The 11,911-nt window shown below is 41.5% G+C and overlaps 1 protein-coding gene across 1 annotated transcript; it reads right to left on the reverse strand.

Moving 5' to 3' along the window:
* Positions 1-2,597: 2,597 nt before the first annotated feature.
* Positions 2,598-8,815, reverse strand: LOC108522811 (serine/threonine-protein kinase WNK3-like; the record flags this gene model as incomplete). The annotated part of the gene is made up of 5 exons (XM_017863243.1): positions 2,598-2,762; positions 3,400-3,588; positions 6,890-7,039; positions 7,135-7,328; positions 8,521-8,815. Coding segments are annotated over 5 exons (993 nt in total), but the record flags the coding sequence as incomplete, so codon positions are not given.
* Positions 8,816-11,911: the final 3,096 nt, after the last annotated feature.

An 11,911-nucleotide genomic window follows, 5' to 3' on the forward strand; every position in this document is an offset into this window, starting at 1 on the left:
GCAGTGAGCTGTGTTTGCACCACTACACTCCAGCCTTTGCAAAAGAGCAAGATCTTGTCTCAAAAAACAACAAGAAATAATCAACAGCGGTTGACTCTAACGGGTGTGGAGAAGACAGACTGGGAAGGGGCATGAGGGAACTTTCTCTGGAGTAATGGCAGTATTCTCTATCAGGTGGGCAAGGCTTCAGGCCAAATCTGGCATACCACCTGTTTTTGCGAGCAAAGGTTTATTAGAACACAGCCGCGCCTGTTTACATATTTATGGTTGTTTTCATGCATAGAACAGCAGAACTGAGTAGCTGCAACAGAGATTATATAGTCTGCAAAGCCTACAATATTTACTATCTAGACCTTTACAGAAAAAGGCTGTCAACACCTCTTCTATGTCTTGATAACGGTTGGGGTTACACAGGTGTAAGCATTTGTCGAAACTCACGAATTATGATTTATGCATTTTACTGTATATACATTTAAACTAAAAAATATAAATACTGAGTTCTAGTCAATGATACGTATTTATGGATGATGTATACTGATGTTAGCAACTTCCTTTAAACTTTGAAATGCACCAGAAAAATAAAATGGATTAATAAAGGGATAAAGGGATAAATAGGTATGTGACAGAGCAAATAGAGCAAAAGTTAACTGTATAATTTAGGTGTTAGGTGCGCCACTGCACTCCACCCTGGGCGAAAGAGTGAGACTCCATCTCAAAAAAACAAAACAAAACAAAACAAAAAACAGTAAGTTGTCTCTAGCTGGAGAAATAACAAGTAATTTTTCACTGCTACAATTTTTTCCAATATTCTTTATATTTGAAATTTTTCTTAGTAAGATGTTGGGGAAAACTTTTTAATTAGGTAAGGAAAGTATACAACACATGCAATCTGCCCACAGAATGAACATTAAAATCCAAAATACTTTGTTAATTACATCTATGTAGTGCAGGAAAACAAAACAAAACAAAACAAAACAAAAAAAAAGGAAGAAGAAAAAATGGTTAAACCCTTAATCTAAAATCATAAATCCCAGAATAGCATGCCCCTGTCTGAAGAAACTTCAGCTGCAAAGATCTTTATTTATTCTCGCTCAGTCCTGTTAGGAGTCAGCACACACATACTGAAATCCATTATAAATTTATAATTTATTGATGAAGAGGAGATTTTATAAATAATGGGATGCCTAGGGTTGGTGTGAGGATGTACATGTAATGTCTTTGGAATAGTATTTGGCAATAAGAATCACTCAACAGTATTATCGCACAAAGGCAAATGCTTTATTATAAATGTAGAACAATAAGAGAACCATAGGTTCCAAACGTTTTAGGACTAAAGGATCTTGGAAAGCTACACTTGCCTCCTTGCTGTTTTCCAAACATGCCAGACAAACTTCTCCCTTAGGGCCTTTGCACCTGTTATTCCCTCTGTCTGAAATATACAGTACTGACTCCCTCACTTCCTTGAAGTGTCTGCTCAAATGTTATCTACTCAATGAGACCTACTCTGATGGCCATCTTCCTTAAAACTGCCACCCACTTTCCTCCTTTTCCTGCTCTACATTTTCCCCAAAGCACCTTGTACTATATAATTTCCTTTTTATAATGGTTATTGACAATCTTTCCCCATTAGACAACAAACCTCAATGACAGAAGGGGTTTTTGTATTTTATTCACTGTTACATCCTAAGTAGGTCCTCAAATTTTTTTTTTTAATTGTAGTCATCTGGTCTAATCCCTTCACTTTACAGATGAGAACATTTAGAAAAGACCTGAATCAAGGTCACCCAGTAAGTAAGGAAAAGAGTCAGGAACATGGACTGTGACTCCCACTGAAGTGCTATATCTGTTATAGTTGACTATCATCCTGACCCTTAAATATCACAGAAAAATCACAATCATCCTCATTTTCCCCCACAAGGATTTACCTTTGGAATTTCTTGGCCTTGTAAATGCTGCTGTGTGTGTAACACAGAAATGCTCTGAAAAGCAGTGGAAGCGTCTACCAGAATGCTAAGTGTCAGGAGATGAACTGAAGATTGCTGATTTGGAAGGGCTATCCCAGAGCTTTGACAGAGGGTCTGCTGTTGTAATTGTGGCTCTGATGACCCAGAAACAGGTGCTAAGCTGTAAGATGGCTACCACTGCGGCTCGTCAGCAGACTGCTGCTGGATGTATGCTGGCTGGTATTGTGCTAGGTTTTTCTGTAGGGGAAAAGTCTGACTGTTGTCTAGTGCCTGAAGTACTTGAGGCTACTCTAAAGGCTGTATTATATATTGTTGTTCCAGGGCTGCCAGTTGCAACTGTTCTTGCAATGGATGTATAATCTGGACCATGTTTGTAATGGTATTTGGAATACCTGGTAACGGCTGAACTTGCTTAGGTGCCTGTGAATGAGGTACCTGCTGCTGGACAGCAGCATGTTGACTAAACAAAGATTGCTGTTGATTTATGGGACCTTCCTGAGTAGACAACTGATGGGTTTCCTGTGCTTGTCTATGAGATGAATGAGTCATCTGCTGCTGCTGAATGAAAACTAAGTGAGAAACCTGGCTTGGTGCTAGATGCGATTGGGAAAACTGTGCTGAGAAATGTGGGGGCTACATCTGTGCCTGTGAAGAGGCCTGCTGAATGAAGGACACCTGCTCAGGGTTTTGAAGCTGTCCTTCCACTGCCCTCTGAGATATAATGCTAGTTGACTGGGCCTGAGCTTTTAGCTCCTGGTGTCCAAAACTGACATCTGCTTGGGATAGAGTCGCTGAAAGCTGGATATTACATAAAGGCTCAGTAGAATGTGTCCGTGTATCTAAGGTTGGTATTAAATACATCCTTTGTTCCAATGTTGAAGAAGAACTACCTTGGGGTTGTGTTAAACAGGCTTGTTGCTCAAAAGTCTGTGCTACAAATGGTGGTACAGAGTATAACTTCTGATCTGCAGAGTTTGTCTGTCATGTGTACTTGCTTGCTATCAGGAGGGCTTATTGTATATGCCTGCTGGGTTATGAAGGTTGCATGTTCAGCTGTCTGGATGGTGTAAGCAGTTTGTCCTAAATAAGATACATGCTCAAGAGACAGTGCCTGATAAGCAGGCTGTTCCATAGGTTGCACGAGGTAAGCTGCCTGGATTACATATGCTGCCTAATCTGGAAAAAGGGACTGAAGCAGAGGTTGCACTAGATAAGCAGGCTGCACGTGAGTCTTTGCCAAATATGAGGGCTGTACTGCAGCTGGGACTGGATAAGAAGTCTGCATAGAATAGGCTGGCTGTGATCTCGGTGGTTGTACAGTGTAAAGAGGATGCTCCAGGACTGGCAGTGAATAAACAGGCTGTTTATGTAGTGGAGCCTGAATTGAGTAAGTTGGCTGTGATGAGTAAGAAGTTTGTTCCTGGGGACATATCACAAAGGGCAGCTGCTCAGGAGCCTTCAATGGGAAGGATGATAATTCTGCAGGTGGCCCTGGATAAGTGTGTTGAACAGAATAAGAAGGCTGTTCCAGGGACTGAATCACATTTTCAATACCACCCTTTGGCTGTTGCTGACTTGCAAGAGCTTCAGACTCTTGCAGAATATAATCCTGCTGAAAATTTTTCTGTGGAGATGCCAAAATCTTAGGTTGTAAAATTAATGACTGTTGCTGAATAGAGGCTTGGAAACAACGCTCCTTCAAATGCACAGTCTGGCTTTGTGGCATTGAAGAATCTGAAGTTAGAGACTTCCGATGGGTATGGCTGTGATACTGAATGTATCTTTTGGGAAGAATGCCCCCCAATGGAATTAGAAGGGAGCTGAGCTGTACCAGCAGCATTCTGTGCACTGCTCACATGTTGGACAGAAGAATGATTCAACAAAGCTTGAGGGTGATTAACCGGTAAGAAACTAGAAGTTTGACTGGCAGCTGGTGCTTTGGTTAATGCCTAATTCCCACTTCTAGGATCACACTCAAGTTGAAGACCAACTGTTGGATGCTGGGAAGTCATCTGTGAAGCAGATAATATCTGAGGAGAAACTGCAGAAAGAATTGGTTGTGGCCGGGAATGGTGGCTCACACCTGTAATCCCAGCATTTTGGGAGGCCAAGACGGGCAGATGTCTTGAGGCCAGGAGTTCAAGACCAGCCTGGCCAACATGACAAAACCCCATCTCTACTAAAAATACAAAAATTGGCTGGGCATGCTGGTGTGCTCCTGTAGTCCTAGCTACTCGGGAGGCTGAGGTGGGAGAATCGCTTGAACCCAGGAGGCAGAGGTTGTAGTGAGCTGAGATCACACCACTTCACTCCAGCCTGGGTGACAGAGAGAGACTCTGTCTAAAAAAAAAAGAAAGAAAGGATTGGTTGTGGAACTCCAGTAACTGACAAGTCTAAAGTCATAGGTTGGGCTAAAGTTTTTCTAACTGCTCCAAAGGCCAGCTACAGGTACAAGGAGAATTCAAATTATAAATGCATATACTATGCCCATTTTAATGGGACTTTTCCAGACATACTGATAGAGAAAATAATGCTATGTTCCAAAAATTTCAGCAAATTATCAAAAAGGTGCTAGGTATAGCATTAGTCCTATTAAAATCCTAATACCATGAGTAAATGCTAGTTAACTGAATACACTAAGGGGTTGAGACCAGTCACAGCAGTGTAACACTCATGGTTTCTTATTTATTGCATTTACTGTGTAACTCATTCAAACCCTGGCAGAGATTCTGAGTATCCGAATCTGACATCGTCACACACCTGACAGTGGAAGTCCCATGAGAAAGCTCAAAGGATTTCAGTATCATTCCTAAAATGAATATAGATACTCTCTCAAGAAGAAAGGAGAGAGTTGGCAGAAATAAATACCGATTTGGCTGCAATAATTCCTAGAATTTGGGGTACCATGCTCATAAAAAGACCCATATAATCAAAGTTCTTGCTTATGTGGCTTCTATATATTAGGTGAAAAGGGCAGGCTACAAAAAATCGTTATGTATGTGATATACACGTATATATATAAACAAAGTTATACATGTGTACACAGAAAAAAAGATAAATCTAAAGGCTATACCTCAAACATAAACAATAAGTTGTCGGCCGGGCGCGGTGGCTCACGCCTGTAATCCCAGCACTTTGGGAGGCCGAGGCGGGCGGATCACGAGGTCAGGAGATCAAGACCATCCTGGCTAACACGGTGAAACCCTGTCTCTACTAAAAATACAAAAAATTAGCTGGGTATAGTGGCACGTGCCTGTAGTCCCAGCACTCGAGAGGCTGAGGCAGAAGAATCACTTGAACCTGGGAGGCGGAGGTGGCAGTGAGCCGAGATCGCGCCACTGCACTCCATCCTGGGCGACAGAGTGAGACTCCATCTCAAAAAAAACAAAACAAAACAAAACAAAAAAACAATGAGCTGTCACTAGCTGGAGAAATAACAAGTAATTTTTCACTTTCTTTTCATAACTTTATGGGCTTTATTTTAAAATAAGCAAATAACACTTTGATAATTAAATTTTTGGAACACATTTTAAAATACACATACCTGTATGCTTATGTAAATTGAACCTAAGTTAAATTTAAACACCCATTCAACACACTTTGCATTATAGGATTAGAAAGAGGCAAATCAAACTCCCACATGAGCTCAATTATAAATAGGCACCATATCACTTATAAATACTAGCCAAATATCTGGCACCTTCAACTATATCAAATCAAATCTACCCCTAGCAGATTTTAAATGCATCTGGCATTTGTCAAGTACATGCATGCTTTCCCCTATAAGACTGAGCTCTTTGAGGGCAAGGATCATGTTTATTTTATTTCATATCCCCAGAAGGTGGTAATCATTAAAAGTCTGATGATGAACTGATAATATACTAATCTCTTAAAAGATGCACCAGCAGCTAGCTAAACCAGGCATTCTCTGTTAGCTAGTAGCTATCAGATCATCTCACTCCTAGAGAGGGAAGACAAATTCAAGGTATGGTGGGAGGTGAGGGGAGAAAACGGGGTAATGGCAAAGAAAAATGCAACCATGCATCCAGAATCCATAACCTAGGGAACCAGGATACAGTCTTAATATATAAACTCACACAAAGACTGTTAACTCATTGTCAGAAATGAATAATGCTGACTTTAAGAGTCTGAAAGACAAAAACACTTCTTATTTCTCCTACAGAAATAAACATGAACCAAAACAAGAGTTTAGATGAACATGCTAAAAATTATGAAAATCTATGAAATACTATTTCTAATGAACTGCAACATACATCCCTCCATGTTCAAATCAGGCTGGAAAAGTTTAATACAAAGAACAAATAATCATTAATAAGAGGAAGAGATCAGTCCTAAATAAATCTTTTGTTCACATATACTGAGTTCTCTGTTTCTTTTCCAATTATACAAGCAGTATCTCAAGATTCTAGTTACACAATGTTAGGCACATTAAGAGGAATGTCTTGGGCCGGGTGCTGTGGCTCATGCCTGTAATCCTAGCACTCTGGGAGGCCAAGGCAGGCGGATCACCTGAGGTCGGGAGTTTGAGACCAGCCTGACCAACATGGAGAAACCCTGTTTCTACTAAAAATACAAAAAATTAGCTGGGCATGGTGGCTAATGCCTGTAATCCCAGCTACTTGGGAGGCTGAGGCAGGAGAATCGCTTGAACCTCGGAGGTGGAGGCAGTGAGCCAAGATTGCATCATTGCACTCCAGCCTGGGCAGCAAGAGTGAAACTCCGTCACACACACACACACAAAAAGAGGAATGTCTTGGGTGAAGGAAAGCATAAACAACTTTTAGCTTTTGGTGACCTTTCTCTAAGCTATAATGAATTTATAAAAGAGAACCTTTGCCTGTCAGAAAATCTAGGCAGTATTAAATTTATTTAAATGAATACAGAACCTCTAAAATGTGTCTTACCTTTATCTGTGGGACCTTCTGAACAGTTAATGGGGAAACCTGGGGTTGTGAAACAACTGTTGGTCCAAGCACATGTACAGGTAAAACAGTGGACTGACCTTGTACCAAAGGCAAAATCTGCGGCTGAGTCAGCTTTGGCTGCTTCTGTAACTGTTAAAATAAGGGGAAAAAAGATTAAAGATAAACTTTCCCATTTACAGTAAGTACATTGATTATATATTTAAAAATATAACAGTTCACCTCACCCCTGAAACTTGCTGGTAATGTCCTACTAGTTGCTGAGATGAATAAATTTGTCCTGGGACATTTATTTCAGCCTGCGGGATGTTAGAAACCATTTGAGAGCCCATCGTTTGATTTGAGGAATAGGCTACACTGGGCTGACTTGAAGTATCTGAATGTATAACTGATGCAGCTCCTGCCTCAGACAAATTGTCACCTATAACAAAGAAAATAAGTAACAGGTAGAAGGGAAAACTTGAAGCACAAAATGTCCAAATGGTATAGGTAATGGTGTTTCTTTAACAGCTTTTTTACTCTGAGAACCTGACATAGCTTCAAATAAAATATTTACACTACAGCATTAATCAAAAACCAGCATGTAAACTCTTATCAAGCAATGAAATGTTGACATTGTGGTATAACTAAAATTTTCTTAGTAAAGCAAACCTAAAACAGAGAATCAGATAAAATCAACTCCATTTGCTGGCCATGTCACGTATATCCCTAACTAATCTACACTTGACATAAGGATTTCAGCAAAATATGTCATATTCTCTTTCTCCTATAACCTAGAATACTGTCTTTGTAGAACAATAGGTTATTACTATGCAAATACTATGTCCTTCTGGAAAAGAAAATGCATGACAGCAGAAAATTAGAGGAATTGTGTTAATGTTATACTTGAACCTTCTTGAGGAATAAATTTTATCTTTAGTTCTAAATTTTCTTTATTAAAAGATTTATGTGGCTGGGCGTGGTGGCTCATGCCTACAAACCCAACACTTTGGGAGGCTGAGGCGGGCAGATGGCTTGAGCCCAGGAGTTTGAGACCAGCCTGGCCAATATGGTGAAACCCCATCTCTACCAAAAGAAAATACAAAAATTAGCCAGGTGTAGTGGCATGCACTTGTAGTCCCAGCTACTCAGGTGGCTGAGGTGGGAGGATCACTTGAGCCTGGGGAGGTTGAGGCTGCAGTGAGTCATGATCGCACCACTGCACTCCAGCCTGGGTGACAGAGCAAGACCCTGTCTCAAAAAAAAAAAAAAGATTTATGTTAGACCCTCAAAAATGATAATAAGGTCATCTTATTTATACCCCAAACAAAACCACATGCTAGATTATAATCCTTCTGCAACTAGCACCTTAGAAGAATCACTTAACAGAACAGTTTCTTAATTTTAAAATAAGGAAACTAGCTGGCTTGTCTATTTCGGGGGTTTTCTAAAGCTTGATAAAATGATAGATAACAGAATGCTCTGAGAAACACAGAAGTGCTATTTAAAGACAAGCAAATACACAAAAAGGAAAAGAAACAGAATAGGCCATTGACCACTGCCCTTCAAAATAAATAAAGATTAGGGAATATAATTGCACATGTGTTTGCTTTTACGAGCTGTAACTGTGTTACCTGCAACAAAGGAGCAGTGCTGCTGTGGTTTTCTTTGTAGAAGCTGTCGTCTAACATGTTGATCAACTTCAGTTTCTTCACATTCAGCCCCAGTTTGCTGAGCGGGAGCAGGGGGCAATGTTGTATTCTGGGGCTGAGGGAATACATTCCCCATAGACTTGCACTGAGAATCCCTGCGTTCTTCCAAACAGCCAGCAGGCTTCTTCTCTCTTGTCTTCTTTATCGGTGTCACCCGGTCTCTAATGGATTTAGCAACAGCTTTGGAATCACTTTCATGGAAGAACCCAGACTTGACCTACAAACAAAACACATTAAGCAAAAACTACTTCTTTAACATTTAAGATTTTAACTTTTTTTTTTTGAGACAGAGTCTAGCTCTGTCGCCCAGGCTGGAGTGCAGTGGCACGATCTCGGCTCACCACAACTCTGCCTTCCGGGTTCAAGTGATTCTCCTGCCTCAGCCTCCCAAGTAGCTGGGATTACAGGTGCCCGCCACCACGCCCAGCTAATTTTTTTGTATTTTTAGTAGAGACGGGGTTTCACTGTGTTGCCCAGGCTGGTCTTGAATTCCTTACCTCGTGATCCACTGCCTCAGCCTCCCAAAGTGCTAGGATTACAAGCATGAGCCACCACGCCTGGCCAATTTTAACTTTTTCTTTTTTTTTTTCACTAGCAGTTATTTTCTGCCCCCAAATTCCAAATTAACAGTTAATCTGTTTCTATATTCTCTCTTAAACAAAGACATACATAAATGCCAGAGCCTCTAATTGGCATGAGAAATATCAATAGTATTACCAAGCATTGTTAAAATAATTCAGGCTTTAAACAAAAACAAACAAAACTTGATGTTTCAGAATATGCAGTCTTATCACAGGTAATTTAGAACTGCCATTACGTTTTTTGAAGGATTAAAAAGGTTTCCTCATTCAGCAACATTAAGTGTCTACAATATGCGCAGTACTAGGCACCAGATACAGGTGACTAAGTTGGTCCTTTGTCCTGTATGAGCACACTATCGGGTGGTGTGAAATGGACATAACTTAACTTGAAATGAGCTGCTGTAAAAGTCTTTAAGTAGGAGCACATTGCATCTCTGGAGGTAATAGAGTAAGTGTTTTCACAGAAGAATTCTATTTTATTTGATTTGTTTCTGAGAGACAGGGTCTCACTCTGTTGCCCAGGCTAGAATGCAGTGGTACCATGATAGGTCAATGCAGCCTTGACCTCCTAGGCTCAAGTGATCCTCTCACCTCAGCCTCCCGAGTAGCTGGGATCACAGGCATGTACCACCACACCTGGCTAATTTTTAATTTTTTGTAGAGACGGGGTCTCCCTATATTGCTCGGGCTTTGGTCTTGAACTCCTGGGTTCAAGCAATCCTCTCACCTCGGCCTCCCCAAAATGCTGGGATGACAGGCATGAGCCACTGCATCCAGCCTGGAAGGTAAATTCTGACCTGAATTAAAGCCAAAAAAGGAACGTGCACACTATTGACGGATGTGCAGAAGTTTGGAGTGGAGACCAACATTCTAGGCAGAGGCAAGTATGCTAACAGCAAAGTACTACGTCTTACTAAGCATTAGAGGAGTGAGAAAAGAAGAAAAGGTTCTGCCTTCTCATCTCAGAGGAAAAAGGCTGAACAGTAGAGAAGATCATTTGAGGAGGTACCATGACATATCATTCTCAGTCCTGCAATCTGCTTTAAGATGCTCCCTCTTAATCCCCAAACCTGTGCATATATCACTCCCATCACTGTGTTTGCTATAATATATAGCACAATTGGCCTTAATCTAGGGAGATTATCTCAGTGAATCTTTTACCAGCTGCTGACACTAGAAGGATTCAATATGCCATTGCTGGCTTTGAAGATGGGGTGGAGACATGTGAAAGGACTGAAGAGTGGCTTCCAGGAGCTGAAAGTGGACCCAACCACTCCCATGTCCCCTGAAGACATGGAATTTAGGAAATTCAAAATTAAACACAGGAGTGAAGCAGAGAAGTCTAGGAAGGTGGTAATGGGAAATGCCAGGGTGATAGTTGTGTACCAGATGTCCAAAATAATCATTCCAGTTTAGAACAGTATGATCAGAAAGACATGTTAAAGGTTATCATTTCCAAGTTCCCACTGTCATTGCCCCATCCTTCTTTTTAATCTGAGGTCAGAATGCCCAGGTGAGCCTGGCTCAGACGGTCTACACTCAGCTGGTTTTGAGTACATACTGCTGCGGCTCCTGCACACCCTCCTACCAGCACTGCAGCTGCCTGGAGCAGGTGTGGACATGCATTTCACCCCACAGAAGTTGCCTGCTGTGATCTATTGAGGGTGGGGGCTGGTCACAGAGAGATTGGAAGCAAAGAGTCAGAGTGGCCCACTTCCCATCAAACCATATGGTAACCAGATAACTAATTTCTGGTCTGCACAATAGCCCTGCCGGTGCCCTGACTATGCTGAGGCATGGGTGTATTTTCCTGGCCTCATTTAGAACCTTACCCTCTCACTTCCCCAGAAGCAGCTCTTGTAAACTCTTAGGGAAACTGAAGCCACACTCGCTATGACTGAGAAATTCTCTTCAGCTTATCCTCTTCTGGGACTCTTCACCTAATTGTACCAATACTGCCCCTTCCCACCAGCTAGGTGCATGCTTGCCATTCAGTTTTCAAAACAAAACAATACATTACATAGGTACACTATGATGAAAAACAAAGAAATGAGTAACACAAAACTCTGGGTAGAGGGGCGGGCACAGTGGCTCACACCTGTAATCCCAACACTTTGGGAAGCCGAGGGGAAAGGATCACTTGAGGTTAGGAGTTGGAGACCAGCCTGGCTAACATGGCTAACATGGTAAAACCACATCTCCGCTGGGAGTGGTGGCAGGCGCCTGTAATCCCAGCAACTCGGGAGACTGAGACAGGAGAATTGCTTGAACCCGGGAAGTGGAGGTCGCGGTGAGCCGAGATTGTGCCACCACACTCCAACCTGGGCGACAGAGCGAGACTCCATTTCAAAACAAAACAAAAAAGTCTAGGTAGATATTACTCATGGTGATGAGGGAGGAAAATGCAAATGAGAGAGGCACTCAGATGGCTTTTAAGTTAATGGTAATGTTCTATTTCTTAATAAATGTAGAGCTTTATTATTCTTTCCACTCTACATACAAATTTAATGTACTCTGTCATAGTGATAGAGTTCACAACCACATAACAATTTAAAGAAAAAAGGAGAAGGCTGGGCTCAGTGGCTCACGCCTGTAATCCCAGCACTTTGGGAGGCCGAGGCAGGTGGATTACAAGGTCAGGAGTTCAAGACCAGCCTGGCTAACACGGTGAAACCCCGTCTCTACTAAAAATACAAAAAATTAGCAGGGCGTGGTGGCAGGCACCTGTAGTC

Source organism: Rhinopithecus bieti, unplaced genomic scaffold (genome assembly GCF_001698545.2).
Source record: "Rhinopithecus bieti isolate Rb0 unplaced genomic scaffold, ASM169854v2 scaffold_70137, whole genome shotgun sequence".
Lineage (NCBI taxonomy): Eukaryota > Metazoa > Chordata > Mammalia > Primates > Cercopithecidae > Rhinopithecus > Rhinopithecus bieti.